The 26024-nt window shown below is 43.1% G+C and overlaps 1 protein-coding gene across 3 annotated transcripts in view; it reads left to right on the forward strand.

The window, feature by feature from the left end:
• The window catches only part of SEPTIN8 (septin 8), a 132451-nt gene that overhangs the window by 90546 nt on the left and 15881 nt on the right, over positions 1-26024 (forward strand). Inside the window, exon 10 of one of the 3 annotated variants that reach the window (XM_040405744.1) lies at positions 4842-5090. The exons of the other annotated variants lie outside the window; for them this stretch is intronic. Within the exon in view, the coding sequence (XP_040261678.1) occupies positions 4842-4845 (4 nt within the window). The 3' untranslated portion in view covers positions 4846-5090. Of the gene's footprint in view, positions 1-4841; positions 5091-26024 lie in introns of those variants that run through there. 3 annotated transcript variants of the gene reach the window in all.

The following is a 26024-nucleotide window of genomic DNA, read 5'->3' on the forward strand; positions in this document are numbered from 1 at the left end:
GGAATAAAGCTTTTGGGGTCGTCACCCTGCCACTGAAATCTGGAAGTGCTGCCTCATTCTTTGGAATGTATATATCGTGGAGGAGAAGCCGGCCTCTGTGAGGAATTGTGCTGCTGCGGTATTTGATATAATATATATATACACACTGCTCAAAAAAATAAAGGGAACACTTAAACAACACAATGTAACTCCAAGTCAATCACACTTGAAATCAAACTGTCCACTTAGGAAGCAACACTGAGTGACAATCAATGTCACATGCTGTTGTGCAAATGGGATAGACAACAGGTGGAAATTATAGGCAATTAGCAAGACACCCCCAATAAAGGAGTGGTTCTGCAGGTGGTGACCACAGACCACTTCTCAGTTCCTATGCTTCCTGGCTGATGTTTTGGTCACTTTTGAATGCTGGCGGTGCTTTCACTCTAGTGGTAGCATGAGACGGAGTCTACAACCCACACAAGTGGCTCAGGTAGTGCAGCTTATCCAGGATGGCACATCAATGCGAGCTGTGGCAGGAAGGTTTGCTGTGTCTGTCAGCGTAGTGTCCAGAGCATGGAGGCGCTACCAGGAGACGGGCCAGTACATCAGGAGACGTGGAGGAGGCCGTAGGAGGGCAACAACCCAGCAGCAGGACCGCTACCTCCGCCTTTGTGCAAGAAGGAACAGGAGGAGCACTGCCAGAGCCCTGCAAAATGACCTCCAGCAGGCCACAAATGTGCATGTGTCTGCTCAAACGGTCAGAAACAGACTCCATGAGGGTGATATGAGGGCCCGACGTCCACAGGTGGGGGTTGTGCTTACAGCCCAACTAGGGTTGGACGATATCAAAAATATTCCCACGATAACGATATTAAGAAATTTATCGCGATAACGATATATATCGCGATAAATGCCCATTTAGAAGAAAAAAACACTTGGGGCCACAAGGAGACATTATACTGTATGGGGTAGCCACAAGGAGACGTTACACTGTATGGGGGGCAACAAGAAGACGTTACACTGTATGGGGGCAGCCGGGCAGCCACAAGGAGACGTTACACTGTATGGGGGCAGCCACAAGGAGACGTTACACTGTATGGGGGCAGCCACAAGGAGACGTTACACTGTATGGGGGCAGCCACAAGGAGACGTTACACTGTATGGGGGCAGCCACAAGGAGACGTTACACTGTATGGGGGCAGACGGGCAGTTCCCCAGCCTCTGATCAGCCCTCCCAGCCTCTGATCAGCCCCTCATGTGCCTCCCAGCCTCTCCCTCTTATCAGCCCCCTCTGGTAACCCCCCCCCCCCCCCTAGTATTAATCATTGGTGGCAGTGGCCACAGGGTCCCCCTCCCCATCATTGGTGGCAGTGCCCCTTCCCCCCAGTATTAATCATTGCTGGCCACAGGGTCATCCCCCCATCATTGGTGGCAGTCGGCCCCCCCTCCTCCCTCCCTCCCCAGTATTAATCATTGGAGGCCACAGGGTCTTCCCCCGATCATCGGTGGCAGTCGGTCCCCCCTCCTCCCTCCCTCCCCAGTATTAATCATTGGAGGCCACAGGGTCGTCCCCCCATCATTGGTGGCAGTGGCCCCCCCCTCCTCTCTCCCTCCCCAGTATTAATCATTGGAGGCCACAGGGTCGTCGTCCCCATCATTGGTGGCAGTTTGCAGTTCCGATCGGCGTCCCAGCAGTGTAATGCTGGGGCTCCGATCGGTTACCATGGTAGCCAGGACGCTACTGGAGCCCTGGCTGCCATGGTATGTTAGTGAGCAGCATTATACTCACGTGCGCCGTGGCCGCCGGGCGCTCCTTCTTCTGTCTGTGCGGCGCATTGCTAAGGCTTATAGCATTAGCAATGCGCCGCACAGACCTATGAGAAGAAGGAGCGCCCGGCGGCCACGACGCACGTGAGTATAATGCTGCTCACTAACATACCATGGCAGCCAGGGCTCCAGTAGCGTCCTGGCTACCATGGTAACTGATCGGAGCCCCAGCATTACACTGCTGGGACTCCGATCGGAACTGAAAACTGCCACCAATGATGGGCGGACGACCCTGTGGCCTCCAATGATTAATACTGGGGAGGGAGGGAGGAAGGAGGGGGGCACTGCCCACATTCCCGGCACCCGACCTCTGAGAGGACGCTGTGATCACCTGAGGGGTTAATTGCGTGGATCACAGCGTCCTCTCAGAGGTCGGGTGCAGGAAATGCGAGTCACAGAATTCCTTCCCTCCCCCACACTGGCCGAACTGCTGAGAGAGCCGCCGCCGCAAGCGGCCAGCAGGTATCGGGGGCATTTGCACGAGTACAAGTACTCTGCAAATGTCCCGTATCGGTTCATGCTGGGGCGGGCGGCCGCAGATTTAGAAGCGGTCAGCGCCCATGACCGCTTCTATGACGTCACGAAATACCGCGGTATTTACGAAACGGTGATATCGCCATATCGCCGTTTTTTTAATACCGCGGTATATCGTGATACCGGTATATCGCTCAACCCGAAGCCCAACACCGTGCAGGACGTTTGGCATTTGCCAGAGAACACCAAGATTAGCAAATTCGCCACTGGCGCCCTGTGCTCTTCACAGATGAAAGCAGGTTCACACTGAGCACATGTGACAGACGTGACAGAGTCTTGAGACGCCGTGGAGAACGTTCTGCTGCCTGCAACATCCTCCAGCATGACCGGTTTGGCATTGGGTCAGTAATGGTGTGGGGTGGCATTTCTTTGGAGGGCCGCACAGCCCTCCATGTGCTCGCCAGAGGTAGCCTGACTGCCATTAGGTACCGAGATGAGATCCTCAGACCCCTTGTGAGACCATATGCTGGTGCTGTTGGCCCTGGGTTCCTCCTAATGCAAGACAATGCTAGACCTCATGTGGCTGGAGTGTGTCAGCAGTTCCTGCAAGACGAAGGCATTGATGCTATGGACTGGCCCGCCTGTTCCCCAGACCTGAATCCAATTGAGCACATCTGGGACATCATGTCTCGCTCTATCCACCAACGTCACGTTGCACCACAGACTGTCCAGGAGTTGGCAGGTGCTTTAGTCCAGGTCTGGGAGGAGATCCCTTAGGAGACAGCCCGCCACCTCATCAGGAGCATGCACAGGCATTGTAGGGAGGTCATACAGGCACGTGGAGGCCACACACACTACTGAGCCTCATTTTGACTTGTTTTAAGGACATTACATCAAAGTTGGATCAGCCTGTAGTGTGTTTTTCCACTTTAATTTTGAGTGTGACTCCAAATCCAGACCTCCATGGGTTGAAAAATTTGATTTCCATTTTTTTATTTTTGTGTGATTTTGTTGTCAGCACATTCAACTATGTAAAGAACAAAGTATTTCAGAAGAATATTTAATTAATTCAGATCTAGGATGTGTTATTTTTGTGTTCCCTTTATTTTTTTGAGCAGTGTGTGTGTGTGTGTGTGTATATATATTGTGTGTGTGTGTGTGTGTGTGTGTGTGTGTATGTATATATATATATATATATATATATATATATATATATATATATATATATATATAATCTCAAACTGCTTATGCATTAGATGTGACTTATTATAAATGTATGTAGCCACTTTGAAGATGCTGATAATTGTGTCATGATTCATACCAGTATTCCCCTGCAAAGTAGATAACGAGAGGAGATTGTTATATTTGGGTCCCTTTCCCTAATGGTTGAGTCTCACCTCTTAATGTTACCTTACCTTTTATATAAATTGCCATTTGGCTATACACACATTGAAAGCTGTGACAGATTAGAGGGAACTGAAGTGACCTTTGAAAGCAAAATATAACCTTTCCTGATCCTATGGGTCCTATGCTGCTGAGAGTACAAGAACAGGACTTTATGCCAAAGTACAATGAAAGTGAATGTAGGATTACTCTTATTAGCTGCAATCTTGGTTCATATCTATCAGTGGTTCACATGAAGAAAAGATGGTTTCTGTCTGCAATAAATTTCTGGAGTCTCTATTCTCATTACAACTAATTAAATTAGAAAATCCATGTAATATGAATGCATTGTCAGTCTATGGAAAGTAGACTGTATGGCCAGGATCCGCTACTAGAACAGTTTTAGGCCTCATGTACACGACCATAGGCTGTCCTTGCTCGTATTGCGGACCACAAGCGAGCACTGACAGTGTACGCTTCGTATTATGGATGCGGACCCATTGACTTGAATGAATCCACAATCTGCCAGATATGTTGCGGAGCAGAGGCATGGAACAGAAGCCTGCGGAAACACTACGGAGCTCTTATGTGGGCTTTCTGTTCGTGCCTCTGCACCGCAAAAAAATAGTGCATGTTCTATTTTTTTGCGATGCAAACGGATCGCAGGCAGACCCGTTCAAGGTAATGTGTCCACGTACTCGGATGGGAGGCACATGGACAGTGTACGTGTATTGCGGACCGCTATTTGCGGTCTGCATCATTGGCACTAACGGCCTACAGCCATGTGCATGAGGCTATTATCATGTTTAAAGTTAATTCCTCACCCTTTTCAAGATCCATGCTAGATGCCAGTGAATGTAAACATGTTTTATGACATTTAGAAGCCGAATGCCTGCCATAATGATGCCTATTGTACTGTATCTTATTACATGTATGAGTTCTGTCTTGTAACAAGCCATGCATTCACAGACTGCAAGCAGAAATCTTAGAAATAGTGACCGAATAAAACACAAGGTATATTAGGAAGTTGGCAAACTTTTCATTATATTCTGATTTACTTACAACTAATGAATGTACAGGAAGATGGGAGCCCATCGTTGTCCTTTTTCTTTTTGATTTGTGTTCAGTTCTTAGTTTAAGTATTCTTAGTTTCTTTTGCTTTTATTTTTTTTCAGTTAAGATGCACAGACTTATATGTCAAGATTGGACTTACAGGTTCATGTCATTACTTTGCATGAATTCTCACCACCATCCATCCTAACATTGTATGAATGGACCAAAGCATACAGACCACCTGGACACTGCAGAGTTTACAACGTACCCAGTAATAGTAATATGTGCAGGAATAATGTGAGTCCTATTCAGTTTAGAAGCTTGAAGCTATCTAATTTTCTATGCAACACAGAATGTGTATTTAAAGCTCTTCCTAAGGGCTCATGCACACGACAGTATTTTGCGTTCAGTATACTGGCCGTTTTTGTAGTTCAGTATGCGGAACATATACTGAACCATTCATTTCAATGGTTCAGCAAAAAATACTGAAGTGTCTCCGTGTGCATTCCGTTTCAGTATTTCAGTATTTCCGTACCGTGAAAAGATAGAACATGTCCTATTCTTGTCCGCAAATCACGGTGCTTGGCTCCATTCAAGTCAATGGGTCCGCAAAAAAAACGGAACACATACGGAAATGCATCCGTATGTCTTCCGTTTCCGTTCCGTTTTTTGCTGAACCATCTATTGAAAATGTTATGCCCAGCCCAATTTCATCTATGTAATTACGGTATACTGTATAAGCCATACGGAAAAACGGAACGGAAAAACGGAACAAAAACGGAAACACAACGGAAACAAAAAACGGAACAACGGATCCGTGAAAAACGGACCGCAAAACACTGAAAAAGCCATACGGTCGTGTGCATGAGGCCTAATACATTTAATATTGACAGCCTTAATATTTTATTCTCCTAATTATTGATTGATGACTGATTTGCTATGGTTCTTGCTTTTCTGAAAAAGCCTAAGAAGGAACATTGGAGTATAAATCTAGAATTCTGGTAGTGTTTGGTACAACTGATATTTTACTCTAAAAAGTGGTTTGCTCCTAGTCTTATTAATGGGTTTTAAAAGGATATGCTAACTGAAAATGAGTGCAGGGCAATATTCATAGGCTGTGGTATCCATAACAGACCGTTGTAGAACATGAAAATGGTTGTTGTATTACATGAAAATACTGATGCAGTTAGTTAATTTGAAAGTTAGTGGTTTTCCAGTAGTGAATTTGTTAGCAAAAAGGGCTTATTCTCTTCACAAATTCTTCAACGTGGCTCTAGTCCTCCTCGCTGTTCTCCACTTTCCTGTCCTGACTCGACACACAGGTCATGTCTCGGAATACCCGATGGTTACTGCTGCGGCATCACAAGCCATTTCCTGTGTTTCCAACCAGGACCGGGAAGCGGAGAGCAGCAGGAACCAGAGCAACATCAAAACCAGAAGTGTTGAGGGATTGGTGACTATTCCTTCTGGAAAGCCTTGTTAACATCTGTAATATTGTTTTTTAGTTTTTAACACAGGGTAAATGTTTCACCATTGCCATCTTTTCATGTGACAAGATGCATACTTCTTGTATTATATATATTTTTTAAACTTTTTCTCAAAGATTCATCATTTTAATGGATTTTCCTTATTGACAGGAGGTATAATTAACTATTATGACACAAACTTGTTTATTTCCTTATAATATTTTTGTTATTTTAAAAGGGTTTTCTGGCGAAACGTATTGATGGAATATTTTTTAAATACTGTGTGATCACTGGGGTTAAGACCCCCTGGGACCTCCATTGATAAGCAACATAAAAAGAGTGTTACGGTCCCCTTGTTTCTCCAAGCACAGCGTCTTGGCCACACCAGTGGCTGTGCTTGGTACTGCAACTGTTTATCTTTGGGGACCCTGGGTCGCCCACAGTGATCACAGATTGATGGCCTATGATTCTTCCCTTCCCCCCCAGGAAAACCTATTTAATAAAGTAGACAGGACAATCTGAATAATACATCAGGTGCAATGTACAGAACTGTCAAGATATTTTGTTCTATATGCTTCTATACATCAATTGTATAAAATATTTAAGCTCTTAGTGAATAAAATAATCCTGTATAACTTTAGATTTATATATTTTGGCTGACAATTTAGTAGTTTGTGATATACATATTTCCATGGAGCAAGTTGGTAACAGTGCTCGTCATGTGACTTTTTTTTTTTTTTTGCAGGGGAATGTTTTTCATAATTTTTGTACCCAGCGCACACTCCAGAGTTGGGATTAATATTTTTTTTTGTAAAGCTTATAGTTCTTTACACGACAAGGTTTTTATTTTTACTGCTAATATTTTTTTATACCATATTTTACCTTTTGTAAATATATACATGGAAGGCAGCTAAATTTACAAGTCAGTGACATCAGGTAGAAGATAAAAAGGCTAACCCTGTGTACCATCTTTAACCGCAGAATAAAAATAGTTTGGTTAATTCCGCTCTCTTACTAGCACCCTGCATTCCAAGAACAAGGGCCAATTTACAAGTCAGTGTTTTGGGGAGTGTTCGGTCAAGATTTAACATGGTTGATCCCTTTTCTCGCTAAGGTAAAAAACAGCCAGTCGAGTAGTTGCCATACACACTAGCAGTTAGAGCCCACTTAAATTGAATACTGCAGGCTGTAATATATATATATATACACCTTTTGCACTTGCACTGTAGCTGACTATCCTGCTGCAAGGATCCAGGAGCACAATACTGCTGCCTGTGTCTCTTCCTGCCTCCTCCTCCCTTCTCTCACTGCTGGAAGGACCAGGGAGGGGAGGTTGTATACAGCAAAGTGTGGAGAGGGGAAGTCAGGTCACACAGGCTGTACAGTATCAGGGTGTAGGCATACATATAGCGGAGAGTGGAAATAACACGATTCTTAGTATCAATGACTGTCAACATTAGGGAGAAAAGGTCCTTTATGGGCGGTAGAAGGAGATAACAGACCTGAAATGAAACTGAGCTAATAGGGCTAGTGAGGGCGGCAGCATCCTGGACACATAGGCCTCAGGTCCAGCACTTATTACTGGGAGGGACACGTCCTTGAATTAAATAACGAAGAGTGCAGGCTGAGACTTATTACAACTTTTTGTAACTCCTGGTAACCTCTAACATATGTAACAATATGTCAAGGGTATCTGTAGCCTTGAAAGGGACATTAAACCTAAAAAAAAAGTAAACAAAACAAAGTCAGAAAGACGGTTTGCTATTTAAAAAAATAGATAAAATAATGGTGTGCATTACTCTAGCTATCTCAATCAAAATTTCTGCTCTCCAATGTAATTTTCACTGTCTTCTGTAGCCTCACTCACCTCTCTTGTTCCTATACTTCCCATGGGCCTCCCATTAATGCATTGCAGTCAGCTCTTGTTAACCCCTTCTGTCTTCCCTCCCTTGCATATAAAATAGTCCCTCACAGATTCCAGTAATAAACAGCACTGGTATCTAATGCAATTTCCTCCTCCACTATCTAGAGAGAGAGATACAGCTCTATATTTCTATGAGTTTAGAGATAGTAATGAATAAATAAAAGGTGTCTGGGCCATCTCACTATGAGATAACTATGTCAGCACTGAGCGGAGGGTGCAAGGAAGCAACTGGGTGTGTTAGTTTGTCACTGACACTGGGTTCAGACCTGAGCGTATTTGATATGCGCGTTTAATGCGCGTTTTTGTCCATAGTCAACGAGCGTATTACACGCGTTTGTGTGATTGACAGCAGTGTCCTATGGCTGCAAACGCGCGACAAAACGCCCCAAAGAAGCTCAAGAACTTGTTTATGCGTCGGGCGTTTTTCAGCGCGTTCGAACGCGCTGTAAAACACGAAAATGTGAACCAGTCCCATAGGGAAGCATTGGTTTGCATCGGTTATGTGTTTTACAGCGCGTTCGAACGCGCTGTAAAACGCGCAAGTGTGAACTTAGGGTAAAAGTAGGAGAAAGTGGACCAGAATTTCTGCCACTGGAGAAACAGCAGGGGGCGCTACCATAGAGGACATTTTTTATTGCAATAAATAAATTTTTATTGTAATGCAGTTTGTGGGATAACCCTTTTAGCATTGATGGGGAGGTCAAATGAATACTAGAGGGGCATCTATAAAAATTTAAAAAAAAAATTGGATTGGGCAGAAGATAATAAAGCAATTGGCTGGGATAATTTGATAAGCATTTTTCTCAACTTTAGTGTTTCTCTAAGTTGGTAAGAAATGTGAAAACAGAAATAGCAGTAGTTTTAAAGGGAGTCACCTCATTAAGTTTCTGGCAGTGTTCTGTTGTACTCCAGAACAGCATTGTAATCATACTTGTATTAGCATTTGTGTGGTTTGCTTGAGGCACAAAATTGTCTTTATTATGCAAACTCTGCTCCAAGTGCCCAATGGGCATTATCCATTCTGCATGTGCCCAAACCCTCAGATTCCCTTCAAGTGTTACATTATACATGGTGTCTTGTTTCTAAGGGGGTGAACCATGTCCTTATACTTGTAATATAGCACAAGATAGTCATGGTGCCCCAGTGTCATTTACATGAAATATCCTACGTTCCTAACAGTTGTATCCTCGCCTGTTTAGGAATTATAAGGTTTTGCACCACTGGGGTCTTGGGTTCAAACGAACCAAGGGAAGCGTTTGTTAGCCCTGTGTTTAAGTGGGTTTCCAACCCCACTTCAAAACCAGGATCAAGCGAAGATTATGTCCTTCTAGATTTATTTTATTTCACTAAATTTCTTAATATAAAACAAGCAATAAACTATGTACATCACTATCACTAAAAATATTTGCGTAAATTTAATGAAATAAAAAAATCCAAAGTGACATGATCTTTACATGATCCCAAAACCATACTGATAGATCGCTTGGTACAAATTTGTATGGAAGGTAGCAGACAAGAAATTTGGATTGTAAGTGACCATCTCTGTACAGCTCTGCAGAGGTTATGTAGATTTGGAACTCCTGCAGATTTTGACTTACTGCTACTCATGGAGGCTTTCCCAAAATACCAGTAGGACATATTCTAAAACCCTGATCAGTAGAGCACTGACAATCCCAAAAACATGTCACCAAGCTAATATCAGTCATGAATATGGTTATAACAGCTAGTGACCAGCACAGAAACACAATTCTAGTGAAAGCTTATAATTACTATGTAGTTTCATCAGAGGGTTATTTGTCAGCTGATGTGTGCATGATATTGTCTTGCTATTATAGAGCTGAGGGTTTATCTAAGGTTAGAATCTTATTGGTACTAACTTGACCTTATTTAAATATATTTATATTTTACGCACATATCTAATCTGTGTCATTTAAGGGTTTGTAAAATTTCACAGAGAAGACTGACTGCAGAAACCTTTTAACTAGAAAATGTCTAATTTGATTGACTTTGACTTGATTCAGATGGCCATTCCATTTTCCGTTTGCAAAACACGGAAGTATCTGAATGTCCCTATGGCGTCCCACTGCTTGTTTTCTTTCTTGAACCATTTATTTGAATTAATGAGTCTCAGATGGACAAAAATGGTGTCTATGTAAATAATGAAAATCCATCAAAATACAGCCCCCCAAAAAAACCAGTGTTGATGGCTCTGATTGCTTTGCCACTGAACTGCCCTTCATATCAGATTGCACCCTTTTGTAAATTAAGACCTCATCCAGACGACATATTGTTGCTATGTTAACTGCAGTATCACCTGAACTCCCTGCAGTTTTACTAAACAAAATGTAAGGTATTGTAGATGCCTATGCTGCTGTAAGTTCAGTTCCATACATCTGCAATAGGGTCTGAGGTTTTCAACTGAAATAGTTAAACACTGCAGAAATATGCAAGAACACCTAATTCTGATACATATCTGTTGTATATGCATTTTCCAAAGCAAAAAAGCTCCTACATGGAGGTAGAATTATGTAAATATATAGATTTCTCTTCACCTGAGTATTTTCCTGCATATTGTCCCTGTAGCATACAAGGTACTTCACATGCAGTTTTTTATTTTGCCATTCACAGATTTTATGGTGCTGGATACACTAACAGCTTTCTTCTGTGTGTTCATTGACATGTATTTTATGTTACGTAACATTGCTTTACTTACTTCACAGTGGCCAAAAAACATCACTTGTTAGAGAATGCATAAAGGATTGTTTTTTTTTTTGTTTTTTTTTCTGCAGGTTTGACTTTATTTTTGGAGATTCACCTCTGTTTAGTTTGTACTTATTTCTTTTTATTAAATGTTACTTTTATTTTGCATTGTGTTTGTGTATTATTTATGTTCAATTTCATACACTGCATTTGCTAGCTGGAAGTCTTCACCCTGAATGTATGGACCATCCCGATTTAAGCTGAACATGCATGTTCAGCTCATCTTGTTTGCGGGGATGATTTATCTCAGTTATTTGGCAGACAGCCATTGCGTATCTATTACCTGTTCTCGGTTAACATAAATGAAAAGCATAAATTAAACATCTCCTGGTTTCTGCATTGGAACTGAAGGGGAGTGAATATGTACCACTTCAAGCACTTTTCTCCTCAAGGGAGTGAGGAGTCGTAACCACAATTTGAGGGAAATGGGTGGGGTAGTGCCCATTCACATCAATAAATACCCGAAGCACCGTCAAAGAGGTGGAAACTGCAAAACTTAAGCAGAGTCTTAGAAAACCTCCCGTTTATTTGTGTAGGTATACTATACCATACCAGGGCACTGATACTACAGAAAGTGTTACCCAGCTTTCCTAGCTGCCTGATTTTCAACTTTTCTTATTAAGGAGGGAGCTGGGTTACAAGTCTTGTCGAGCTATACACACTGTCCATATAATGTTGCCCCTACATTGTGCACGTTACCCAGCTTTCCTAGGGTCCTAAAAGGCAAATCTGACTAACTTTAGCACTATTTGGGAATAAGTATAGGGGATTTAGCTTTCCCAGAACCCTGAAAGGCAAATATACGTACCTATTACACTTAATATTTAGCAGTCCCTATTAGGCCTCGGCTACACTGTGACTTTTGGTAGCACGACTGATTTTAACTCTTGAACTACAGCTCCAGTCTAAATTCATGCACTTAGTTGAATGCAATCATGTGCTGCAAAAAGGCACAGTGCAGCTGAGGCCTTACAGCTCCTCATAATTTTTTGCCCAGCTTTCCCAGGACCCTGAATAACAAATCTGTCCAAATATTCTACAGTATTTGTCATTGGGATTCTTGCTCAACTTATGGAGGCTTCAGCTTGCAAATTCAGCTAGGTATTCTACAATATTGAGGATTTACCAATTCATAAATTGTCTTCATTCTGGGAAAGCTGGGTACCAATCTGTGCAGGGAGGTGATGGGGGATGCCCTGCTATACTGTGTGAATCAATCATATGGTACCAGGGTATCATAATCTCTGGTCACACAGCCGTTCCAGGATCCTAAACGGTAAGTTGGTCTAGCTATATGAAGGTTTTTATCACTACTTAACAAGGCAAATTTGGAATTCAGCAGTCTGGGAAAGCTGGGTAACTATCTCTGCAAATGTAATGGAGACCACACTTATATTTATAGATACAGTGCATACAGAATTTATGTAACATCAGGACAGCCATGAGTATATACTATGGGGAGACTTTTATCATTTGAGATCGTTTAAATGTCACTTACGTCTGGTTTTGCGCATTGTGTGCTCTTGCACACAAATGTATTTTCTTTCCATGTCCATTTTTTTTTTGTTTGTTTTGCAGACTGTATGTGGAGCCATTAATTTCAATAGGTTCGCAAAAAAAAAAAAAACGGAAGGTACTCCGTGTGCATTCCAATTCCGTATTTCCATTCCGCCCAAAAATAAAACATGTCCTATTATTGTCCGCATTACTGATAAGTATGTAATCCGTATTTTTTGCGGACCGCAAAATACATAGTCATGTGCATGAACCCTTACTAATATATTGTGATTTCTTCATATTGCTTCCTATGCTGGTTGGATAAATTTTTCCATCACATACGCGTCTCGTTTCCATGGTTACGGCCACTCTGCAATCCATCAGTAGTGGTAGTGCTTGCACACTTTAGAAAAAAGCACCAGCCTATGTGAGTTCCCACAGTCCTGACCATGAGTCTGGCATTTTTCCTACAGTGTGCAAGCATGTCCACCGTTGATGGATTGCAGGGTGGTTGTAACCAGAAACAAGTACTGTATAATGTGATGGAAAAATGAATCAAGCCAGCAAAGTAGGCAATATGGACAATCCCAATACATTAGTAAGTGTCTTGTATTAACTTTATCTACATGATAAAGGCCACTTGCTGAAGTGAGACAGCCCTTTAAATACACAAAGAGGCTGCCTGGCATGATATGTGACTTCCTCTATATTTCAAGTGTCTGAGATGGTAAATGTGCCATAATCCAGGTCTCCCTTTCCTGCGTTTAACATAAACCACTTTGAAAAGTGTCATGTCTCCTAAATGTTGCAAAAAAGTTGGAATTGGCATATTTTAACAAAAAATCAGACTTATCTGGTTTGATAAATGTCCCCCTATATATGTATTTTGGCCTCAAGCATACCTTCACATGCTACCTAGCTTTCCAAAACTGCTGAAAGACAAATCTGTACAAATATGCAGTAAAACGTGGAATTTTCTATGTATATCTAGGCAGATCTAGAAAAGTTGGGTGACTTTCCATGTAGAGTTGTAAAGGAGCCCCAGACGGTTATATCCTGATATGATCCGTACAACAAAATAGCCACACTCACTATGTAGACCAAAAAATAATATGGAGCCTAAACATAACCACCTCCTCCTCAACTTCCTCACTTACATGCACTAGCATAGGAGGGGGAGGAAACATGGCAATTGTGGTATCTGACAAAGCTAGAGCAAGAAAAATAAGGAGAATATATTGGTGGTTTTTATTTTTTCTGTATGTATTTTGAATCATAGAAACTTTTGTTTTAGAATTTTTTGCTTTCTTGGCAGCAGTACTAAGTCAGTGAAAATTAAATACTAAATATTAGCTTTGTCACAATCAACACAAATTATAAGACAGGTAATCCACTGTCAGGTTACTGCTGCTGTGAGGGGAAGAAGTTCTTATTGGTAATTTTCCTGAAAATAGTAGGCACAGTGTTGGGATAACAGTGACAACCCTATAGTTCTCTTAATAGACTTAGATAAACATGGCCACAGAAGAACATTTCCATTGAATACTGTAAGGTATGCTGCTCTAATTGAGACATACGACCACCTTTCCTCTCTGGTCAAATTGATGGTCTGATTGAAGAAGAGCCACAACTGGAAATACTTGGAGTGACTTCAAAAATGATAGCTAGAAAACTGTCCATCGTATTTTAATAGAATATTAATGTATATATTAAGATGTGATAAAAAAAAAAAAGTTTGCTGTTAAAGAACACTTACAATAGAAAATTAATTCCCACATGCCCTATGTGGATGTTTCCTTAATAAATAGAGACCAAGGGCAGACCCCCTAATAAGACACCATACACATCAGGACCTCTGCCTCCTTGATACTCTCTTCTGTAGCTTACACAAAGTGATTTGTGGCAAAAAAAAACACAATACATCATCAATATGCATAGTTTAGGAGCAGTTCTGCCACCCTCCAGGAGGCTGCCTAAACCATTTATCTTAGGCCTCATGCACACGACTGTGCAGTTTTTTGCCTTCTGCAATTAACGGAACGGCGGCCCATTGTAATAATGCCTATTGTCCGCAAAACTGACAAGAATAGGACATGCTATTTATTTATTTTTTTCCGGAGCCACGGAACGGACCAACGGATGCGGACAGCACACTGAGTGCTGTCCGCATCTTTTGCGGTCCCATTGAAGTAAATGGGCCCGCACCCGAGCCGCAAAAATGCGGTTCGGATGCGGACAACAACAACGGTCGTGTGCATAAGGCCTTATAGTCTGTTACTGGTCCCTTACCTGGGTAAGAGATGGCACCAGGTGCGCTTCGGTAAGAAGGCCAGCCGATGGAGGCAGTGTGATCCTCTAGGCCAGGCATGGCCAACCTGCGGCTCTCCAGCTGTTGTAAAACTACAACTCCCACCATGCCCTGCTGTAGACTGTCCGGGCATGATGGGAGTTGTAGTTTTGCAACAGCTGGAGAGCCTCAGGTTGGCCATCCCTGCTCTAGGCAATGTTTTACTTGAAAACCTTGGATCCTGGCATTCACATACCGCCTGCCTAAACATTGTAGCATTCCAATTGTATTCAGTAAGGGTTTGAGGAGCATAAGAATTTTGAGTTTTTTTTATGTTATAGTTGTAAAATTAACTCCTTCCTGACATCTGCACTACACGAATGCCAGATGTTCGGTCTTTAAAGACAGCGCCTGTTCAGGAGCTGAGACTATTCCATTCACAGACATTTAACCCTCTACCCTAGCTGAAGCTGTTCAGTCGCTCCGGCAGCTGGGAGGTCCCAGTAGGATCACAGTATAAGGTATATCAAAATTGGATTTTCATCACCCCCACCACTTTCCCCTCGGGGGTGGTTAAGAATAAAGTGTAAAAGAAAAACAATGCCATGCCGTAAATGACAGGAAAAGTATGCTAGAATGCCTCGCTTCCCCTAAAAAAAAAAAAAAAATATTCAAAGTGATCAAAAAGTCATACACATACTCAATGTTTTCCATAAAAGTAAATTTGATATCACTGTAATGATACTTTTTTTGTACTGCCATAAATGACATTTATAGAACTATGGCAATAACTTTTTTTTTTTTTTTTTCCAATTTCACTGCATTAATAAGGTTTCCAACTTCCCAATTACATTGTATTAAATAGTACCATTAGAAACTAAAACTTGTTCCGCAAGCCCTCATACTGTTAGGCTACTTTCACACTAGCGTTGTTTTAATCCGGCGTTCAATTCCGACACCGGAACTGCCCGCCGGATCCGGAAAAACGTGTGAAAACGGATTACATTTGAATCCTGATCAGGATTTTGATCACAATGAAAAAATGCATTGGAAAAAACGGAGCTGCCATTTATGGACTTTAACTTTTTTTTCACATTTTTCGGGCTTAACATGCAAAAGCCGGATCCGTTTTGACTGAACACACAGCGCCAGATCCGGCGTTAATGCAAGTCAATGGGAAAAAGACCGGATCCGGCGTTCAGTCAAAGTGTTCAGGCTTTTTGGCCGGAGGTAAAAATACTGCATGCTACGTTTTTCTGAAAAGCCTGATCAGTCAAAAAGACTGAACTGAAGACATCCTGATGCATCCTGAACGGATTACTCTCCATTCAGAATGCATTAGGATAAAACTGATCAGTTCTTTTCCGGATTTGAGCCCCTAGGACGGAACTCAGCGCCGGAAAAGAAAAACGCTAGTGTGAAAGTAGCCTTATGTGAAGTGAATAATAAAAAAGTTATGGTATTTGGATAGCCAGGAATGAAATGAAAATTCACAACGGGAATAAATGCAGCATGGAATGTAAAAAAAAAAGAAACCTGATGCATGAAAAGGAAATAGTGCATACTGGAGTATACAGGTGAAACTCGCAAAATTAGAATATTGTGCAAAGTTCATTTATTTCAGTAATACAACTTAAAAGGTGAAACTAACATATGAGATAGACTCATTACATGCAAAGCGAGATATTTCAAGCCTTTATTTGGTATAATTTGGATGATTATGGCTTACAGTTTATGAAAGAGTGTGACTTTGAGCCTAGAAAATTTTACCTTTTCACAAAATTCTAGTTTTAAGCTGCATTAATGCAATTCCTTTTAATTTGCATTACTGAAATAAATGGACTTTTGCACGATATTCTAATTTTTAGAGTTTCACCTGTATATAATATAGGGTAAGGAAGGTTTGGACAAATCTTGCTGAAGTCTTAACAGCCAGCGCTGTCAAGATTTCTGTGAATTAATTATGGAAGGGCATAATACAGAGTACTGTCATTATTAGTCCACCAGGAAGTACCATACACACAGTGGATATATAAAGTCTACACACCCCTGTTAAAATTTCAGGTTTCTGTGATGTAAAAAAAAATGAGACAAAGATAAATAATTTCAGAACTTTTTCCACCTTTTAATGTGACCTATAAACTGTAAAACTCAATTGAAAAACAAACTGAAATCTTTTAGGTATAAAAATAAAAGAATATGGTTGCATTTCAGTTTGTTTTTCAATTGTTGTACAGTTTAAGCTACTTTCACACGAGCGTTCGGGTGTCCGCTCGTGCGCACCGTTTGAAGGGGCTCACGAGCGGTCCCGAACGCAGCCGTCCGGCCCTAATGCATTCTCAGTGGAGGCGGATCCACTGAGAATGCATCCGCCTGCCAGCGTTCAGCCTCCGCTCCAGCGTTCGGGTGTCCGCCTGGCCGTGCGGAGGCGAGCGGATCCGTCCAGACCTACAATGTAAGTCAATGGGGACGGATCCGCTTGAAGATGACACCATATGGCTCAATCTTCAAGCGGATCCGTTCCCCATTGACTTTCAATGTAAAGTCTGAACGGATCCGCTCAGGCTACTTTCTGACTGAGAAAATTTTTCTAAGTAATAATGCAGACGGATCCGTTCTGAACGGATGCAAACGTCTGCATTATCGGAGCGGATCCGTCTGATGAAACATCAGACGGATCCGCTCCGAACGCTCGTGTGAAAGTAGCCTAATAGGTCACATTAAAGGTGGAAAACGTTCTGAAATGATTTATCTTTGTCTCATTTTTTTACAGCACAGAAACCTGACATTTTCCATGTCCAGGTTTTTTATGCAGTTTTTTTTTAAATGAAATGTCAGGCCTGGATTTGAAAGCTTTTCTTTTATACACTCAATGACAAAAAAAAAATACTAATGCACCCTTATAGAAATTTGGTATTGCTGCAAAACTCTGCACTCAATCGTGTCATGAATGAGAAACCTAAACTTTATTAAGGTTCTGTTTGGGATCTGACAACGGGCGAGCCTCGGGTATGGAGGTCTCATGGTGAGTGCTTCAATCCTGCCTTTGCTGTGCAGCAACACACTACCCCAACTGCTGGTGTTATGATCAATGGAACCATCACATATGACAGTCAGTCCTCCCTCGCTGTGATAAGAGAAACACTAACAGCTCAGCAGGGGCGTTGCTAAGGTCTCAAAAGATCTGGGGCCCAAGTCCCAATGAATGTGACCCAATTCTCAAGTTGAGCCCCCCTTCCCCCACATACCGCATTTTGTTCTTGCTATACAGCAGCACATACCTGTCACATCCAGGGCCTCCCAGGTGACGTCTCCTCTGATGGAGATTTTCTCTGTCATCATCTCCATTCGTTCTGGACAAGTTCTTTTAGATGCCTCGTCTCTGCAGAGTGTGGCACACAGACATCTTAGCTTTCTTACATTTCTATCATCTCCCAACCTGGAGTCCCCATAGTGTTCTCCCGCTGCTTGATGTGCTCCCCAATACCCCCAGATAATATCCTGAAGAAAAATTAGTGCCCCCATAGTAATAGTCCCGATCGTGGTAATTAAAGGCTTTAGATACCGTGATCTCACTTGATCTAAATGCGCAAAAAACGGAAGCTCGTGCTTTCGGAAGCATTACCGGCGGTCCCATCCGGCCAATTGGGATGCCAGTAATTGATTTAAATGGGCTCAGCCTCACTGAAGAGGCTGAGAACATTGAAAGTGCAATTCTTATTTTGGCCACCAGATGGCAAGCCAACATAAGAAATTCTCAGTAATAAGTGCAGTTTAAAAATACATGAATAAATAAAAAATTGATTTTGTAGGCTCCTATATGAGCTTCAAAATAACCACAAAAAAAACAAATGTATAAAAATCCGTTATGGAAAAAGGGGTAAAAATTGCTAATTTGCCATTTTTTCATTGCTTCTCTTACCCACAAAAAAATTAGCCCAGACACAGCTCAGTAGATATAACTGTAAAAACGTTATGGGGGTCAGAATATGGTAATGTAAAAAAAAAAAAAAAATTCTAAGTTTTTATTTATTTTTACACTATTTAGACATTAAAAAAAAATATAGATATTGGGTATTGTAATCGTACTGACCCAGAGAATGAAAGGCATGGGTCAGTTTTGCCGCAAACGGAATGCCGTGCGAACAAAACCTGTAAAACGGTGGAGGAATTGCGTTTATTTTCCAATTCCACCCCATTTGTACTTTTTTTTTTTTTTTTTTTACTGCTTCCCACTACATTGTATGTCATAATTAATGGTGGAATTAGAAAGTTCAACTTGTCCCGGTTCTAGCATGAATAATAGAGTAATGACACCCTTCAGAATTGTTTTTACACGGGAAATGCAAGTAGTTCCGAAAACAGACATATCAGGAGAGGTGGCATGTCCTCTAACCTCCATAATGACAAAGCATCGTACATGCACAGAATGGGATTAAAGAACATGCACTGTAACAAGAGCAGGTCAGGTCCCTGGCTGTCGAATCTGGACCCTGCCTCTAGTAGGCCACCTGGCAGCTGCATAATGGCAGGATGACATACAGTAATATACTGTACTACATAAGTTGTGCAGTGTATTATGCTTGTAATCAAAAGATCGATTGTTCAAGTTTCCATGTGGGACTGATGAAAAAAAATCCCAATTCACATTTTTAGCTATAGTAATTTATAATTTATGCGGTAGTAGGTGCAATTACAAGACGGGACAGCTTCTTATAATCCCACCTGCTCATCGCTGCAATGTCAACAGCAAGGAGGTAAACGATGAAGTGAAACTCGTTGCAGCGCTCGAAACTGATCAGCAGGAGTGACGGGTGTCAGTCCTGACAATAAGTCATTGATATTAAAATCCTGGAAAACCCCTTTAACTTTTTTTAATGTGCATTTATTGTGCAAAAGTACTAAAAATAAAATAAAAAAAAGGATATATGTCTGTGTGTGCTATATTGCCATACTGACCCCACAGAATAAAGGTAACCTCATTTATCTATCACAGTGAACGTGGTGGCAATATTATAACGCAAACAATGGCAAACTGATGGGGGGGTTTTCCATTCAACCCAAAAAGTTAAAGGTAATCTGTCACCAGCGTTCTGTTGCCCTAACGTCTAAATAATAACCGCTCCAGTTCATGCTGATGAGTCCTGATACTCGTGAGCTCCCCACCTTCCTCCTGCTAATTGAGGTTTTTTTTTATTGCACTTAGCAGCTGGTAGGGGGGATGTTGGGAGCTCATAAACATCAGGACTTATCGGCATGCGCTGGAGCTGTTTAATGGAAGAATTTAACAAAACAGCTGAGGCAATTAACCCCTTCTACCCCGGGCCAGTTTTTGCCCTTCTGCCGAGGTCATTTTTTTGCAAATCTGACGTGTCACTTTCTGTGGTAATAACTTTGGAACACTTTTACTTATCCAAGCCATTCTGAGATTGTTTTCTCTTGACACATTGTACTTCATGCTAGTCATAAATTTGAGTCAATATATTTTACCTTTTTATTTATGAAAAAATCCCAAATTTACCAAAAATTTTGAAAAATTTGCAATTTTCTAAATTTCTATTTCTCTGCTTTTAAAACAAAGTGATACCTTATAAAATATTTATTACTTAACATTCCCCACGTCTACTTTATGTTGGCATCATTTTGTAAATGTAATTTTATTTTTTAGAACGTTTAGAAGGCTTAGAAGTTTAGAAGCAAATCTTGAAATTTTTAAGAATTTCCAAAACCCACTTTTTAAGGACCATTTCAGGTCTGAAGTTACTTTGTGGGCTTACATAGTAGAAAGCCCCCATAAATGACCCCATTGTAGAAACTACACCCCTCAAGTTACTCAAAATTGATTTTACAAACTTTGTTAACTCTTTAGGTGCTCCACAAGAATTAAAGGAAAATGGAGATGAAATTTCTAAATTTCACTTTTTTAGCAGATTTTCCATTTTAATAAAAAAAATTCTTTAACACATCAAGGGTTAACAGCCAAACAAAACTCAATATTTATTACCCTGATTCTGCGGTTTACAGAAACACCCCACATGTGGTCGTAAACTGATATAAGGGCACGCGGCATGTGCAGCAGAAAAGGAACGCCATATGGTTTTGGAAGGCAGATTTTGCTGGACTGGTTTTTTAGATGCCGTGTCCCATTTGAAGCCCCCCTGATGAACCCTTACAGTAGAAACTCCCAAAAAGTGACCCCATTTTGGAAACTAGGGGATAAGGTGTCAGTTCTATTGGTACCATTTTTGGGTACATATGATTTTTTGATCATTCATGATTACACTTTATGGGACAAGGTGACCGAAATTTTTTTAATTTTGGCACAGTTCAAATGGGTTTATTTTTAGAGCATTCACCTGAGGGGTTAGGTCATGTGATATTTTTATAGAGCAGATCATTACTGATGTGGCAATACCTAATATGTATACTTTTTCTTATTTGATTAAGTTTTACACAATTAAACATCATTTTTTTGGTTTCAAAAATGCTATAAGTGTCTCCATAGTCTGAGAGCCATAACTTTATTTTTTTGACCGATTGTCTTAATTAGGATCTCATTTTTTGTGGGATGAAGGGACGGTTTGATTGGTACTATTTTGGGGGGCATACACCTTTTTAAAGGGCTTCTGTCAGCCCACTAAACCGTTTTTTTTGTTTACTAATAATCCCTACACTGCGATTTATGCATACATAAGTTAAATAATAATTTCTGTTCAGTAGAATTTGCTAAAAAGCGATTTTTAAAATATGCAAATTACCTTGCTACCAGCAAGTAGGGCGGCTACTTGCTGGTAGCAGCCGCATCCTCCGACCCTAATGACGCCCCCTCCGCATTGTGATTGACAGGGCCAGGGAACGGAATCGTTCTCTGCTGGCCCTGCCTGTTAGCATTCAAAATCTGGCGCCTGCGCCGCGGCCGTACCTATCTTCAATCTGCGCAGGCGCACTGAGAGACGGCCACTCGCTCGGCCGCTCCATCCTCAATGCGCCTGCGCCGATGACGTCACATCTACACCCGGCGCAGGCGCATTGAGGAGAGAGCGGCCGCCGCTCAGTGCGCCTGCGCAGATTGAAGATACGTACGGCCGCAGCGCAGGCGCCAGATTTTGAATGCTAACAGGCAGGGCCAGCAGAGAACGATTACGTTCCCTGGCCCTGTCAATCACAATGCGGAGGGGGCGTCATTAGGGTCGGAGGATGCGGCTGCTACCAGCAAGTAGCCGCCCTACTTGCTGGTAGCAAGGTAATTTGCATATTTTAAAAATCGCTTTTTAGCAAATTCTACTGAACAGAAATTATTATTTAACTTATGTATGCATAAATCGCAGTGTAGGGATTATTAGTAAACAAAAAAAAACGGTTTAGTGGGGTGACAGAAGCCCTTTAATCACTTGGTGTTGCAATTTTTGTGATGTAAAATTGCTTTTTTGGCACTTTTTTTTTTTTTTTTTTTTACAGTGTTCACTTGAAGGGTTAGGTCATGTATAGAGCAGGTTGTTACGGATGCGGCAATACCTAATATGTCAACTTTTCTTCTTTTTTTTTCACTTTAGCACAATAATAGCAGTTAAGAAGAAAAAAAAAAAAATCTTTTTAGTGTCTCCATTGTCTGAGAGTCATAGTTTTATTTTATTTTTCACTAATTGTCTCAGGTAGGGTCTCATTTTTTGCGGGATGAGGGGACTGTTTTATTGGTACCATTTTCTTCAACATACGCCTTTTTGATCGCTTGGTGTTGCACTTTTTGTCATGCAAGGTGACAAAAATTGCTGCTTTTTTCTTTTTTTTTTACACAGTTCTTATTTATTTATTTTTTACGGTGTTCACCTGAGTAGAGTTGAGCGAACACCTGGATGTTCGGGTTCGAGAAGTTCGGCCAAACTTCCTGGAAATGTTTGGGATCCGAACTCGCCCCGAACCCCATTGAAACTTTTCGGCACTAAAAAGGCTGTAAAATAGCCCAGGAAAGGGCTAGAGGGCTGCAAAAGGCAGCAAAATGTAGGTAAATCCCCTGCAAACAAATGTGGCTAGGGAAATGAATTAAAATAAAATAAATTAAAATTAACTAATATCAATTGGAGAGAGGTCTCATGGCAGAGAATCAGGCTTCATGTCATAGCAGAGAATCAGGCTTCACGTCACCCACCACTGGAACAGGCCATTGTCAGATATTTAGGCCCCGGCACCCAGACAGAGGAGAGAGGTCCCATAGCAGAGAATCAGGCTTCATGTCATAGCAGAGAATCAGGCTTCATGTCACCCAACACTGGAACAGGCCATTGTCAGATATTTTTAGGCCCCGGCACCCAGACAGAGGAGAGAGGTCCCATAGCAGAGAATCAGGCTTCATGTCATAGCAGAGAATCAGGCTTCACGTCACCCAACACTGGAACAGGCCACTGTCAGATATTTAGGCCCCGGCACCCAGACAGAGGAGAGAGGTCCCATAGCAGAGAATCAGGCTTCATGTCACCCAACACTGGAACAGGCCATTGTCAGATATTTTTAGGCCCCGGCACCCAGACAGAGGAGAGAGGTCCCATAGCAGAGAATCAGGCTTCATGTCATAGCAGAGAATCAGGCTTCATGTCACCCAACACTGGAACAGGCCACTGTCAGATATTTTTAGGCCCCGGCACCCAGACAGAGGAGAGGTTCATTCAACTTTGGGTTGCCCCGCAATATAATGGTAAAATGAAAATCAAAAAACGATTGAATGAGGAAGTGCCCTGGAGTACAATAATATATGGTTAAGGGGAGGTAGTTATAAATGTCTAATCTGCACAAGGGATGGACAGGTCCTGTGGGATCCATGCTTGGTTAATTTTTATGAACGTCAGCTTGTCCACATTGGCTGTAGACAGGCGGTTGCGTTTGTCTGTAATGACGCCCCCTGCCGTGCTGAATACACGTTCAGACAAAACGCTGGCCGCCGGGCAGGCCAGCACCTCCAAGGCATAAAAGGCTAGCTCTGGCCACGTGGACAATTTGGAGACCCAGAAGTTGAATGGGGCCGAACCATCAGTCAGTACGTGGAGGGGTGTGCACTGTTCCACCATGTTGGTGAAATGTTCCCTCCTGCTAACACTTTCCGTATCAGGTGGTGGTTCAGTTAGCTGTGGCGTGGTGACAAAACTTTTCCACATCTCTGCCATGCTAACCCTGCCCTCAGAGGAGCTGCGTTGGCGACCTCTTGCTCCTCCTCTGCCTTCGCCTTGGGCTTCCACTGGTTCCCCTGTGACATTTGGGAATGCTCTCAGTAGCGCGTCTACCAACGTGCGCTTGTACTCGCGCATCTTCCTATCACGCTCCAGTGCAGGAAGTAAGGTGGGCACATTGTCTTTGTACCGGGGATCCAGCAGGGTGGCAACCCAGTAGTCCGCACAGGTTAAAATGTGGGCAACTCTGCTGTCGTTGTGCAGGCACTGCAGCATGTAGTCGCTCATGTGTGCCAGGCTGCCCAGAGGCAAGGACAAGCTGTCCTCTGTGGGAGGCGTATCGTCATCGTCCTGCGTTTCCCCCCAGCCACGCACCAGTGATGGGCCCGAGCTGCGTTGGGTGCCACCCCGCTGTGAACATGCTTCATCCTCATCCTCCAGTAGTGGGCCCTGGCTGGCCACATTTGTACCTGGCCTCTGCTGTTGCAAAAAATCAGTGTGACTGACCCGTGCGTGCTGCAGCTGAAACGCCACTATGGCCTGCTGCTGCTCGCACAGTCTGTCCAGCATGTGCAAGGTGGAGTTCTACATGGTGGGCACGTCGCATATGAGGCGGTGAGCGGGAAGGCCGAAGTTACGCTGTAGCACAGACAGGCGAGCAGTGGCAGGATGTGAACGCCAGAAGCGCGCACAGACGGCCCGCACTTTATGCAGCTGCTCTGACATGTTGGGGTAGTTGTGAATGAACCACCAAATTCAGCACATGCGCCAGGCAAGGGATGTGCGTCAAACCGGCTAGTCCTAGAGCTGCAACGAGATTTCGCCCATTATCGCACACCACCAGGCCGGGCTTGAGGCTCCCCGGCAGCAACCAATCGTCGGTCTGTTGTTCTATACCCCGCCACAACTCCTGTGCGGTGTGGGGCCTGTCCTCCAAACATATGAGTTTCAGAATGGCCTGCTGATGTTTACCCCGGGCTGTGCTGAAGTTGGTGAAGGTGTGTGGCTGACTGGATGAGCAGGTGGAAGAAGAGGAGGAGGCAACAGGAGGCAAAGAATGTTGCCCTGCGATCCTTGGCGGAAGGACGTGCGCCAAACAGCTCTTCGCCTGGGGCCCAGCCGCCACTACATTTACCCAGTGTGCAGTTAGGGAGATATAGCGTCCCTGGCCGTGCTTACTGGTCCACGTATCTGTGGTTAGGTGGACCTTGCCACAGATGGCGTTGCACAGTGCACACTTGATTTTATCGGATACTTGGTTGTGCAGGGAAGGCACGGCTCTCTTGGAGAAGTAGTGGTGGCTGGGAACAACATACTGTGGGACAGCAAGCGACATGAGCTGTTTGAAGCTGTCTGTGTCCACCAGCCTGAATGACAGCATTTCATAGGCCAGTAGTTTAGAAATGCTGGCATTCAGGGCCAGGGATCGAGGGTGGCTAGGTGGGTATTTACGCTTTCTCTCAAATGTTTGTGAGATGGAGAGCTGAACGCTGCCGTGTGACATGGTTGAAATGCTTGGTGACGGAGGTGGTGGTGTTGGTGGTACATCCTCTGTTTGCTGGGCGGCAGGTACCAACGTTCCTCCAGAGGCGGAGGAAGAGGCCGAGGCGGCGGCGGCAGCAGCAGCAGCAGCAGAAGAGGTAGCAGGGGGAGCCTGAGTGAGTTCCTTGTTTTTAAGGTGTTTACTCCACTGCAGTTCATGCTTTGCATGCAGGTGCCTGGTCATGCAGGTTGTGCTAAGGTTCAGAACGTTAATGCGTCGCTTCAGGCTCTGATGGCACAGCGTGCAAACCACTCAGGTCTTGTCGTCAGCACATTGTTTGAAGAACTGCCACGCCAGGGAACTCCTTGAAGCTGCCTTTGGGGTGCTCGGTCCCAGATGGCGGTGGCCAGTAGCAGATGGACTCTCTTGGCGGCGGGTGTTCTGCTTTTGCCCACTGCTCCCTCTTTTGCTACGCTGTTGGCTCGGTCTCACCACTGCCTCTTCCTCCGAATTCTGAAAGTCAGTGGCATGACCTTCATTCCATGTGGGGTCTAGGACCTCACCGTCCCCTGCATAGTCTTCCACCCAGTCTTCCTCCCTGACCTCCTGTTCCGTCTGCACACTGCAGAAAGATGCAGCAGTTGGCACCTGTGTTTCGTCATCATCAGAGACGTGCTGAGGTGGTATTCCCATGTCCTCATCATCAGGAAACATAAGTGGTTGTGCGTCA

The sequence above is a fragment of the Bufo bufo genome, chromosome 1 (assembly GCF_905171765.1).
Source record: "Bufo bufo chromosome 1, aBufBuf1.1, whole genome shotgun sequence".
NCBI lineage: Eukaryota > Metazoa > Chordata > Amphibia > Anura > Bufonidae > Bufo > Bufo bufo.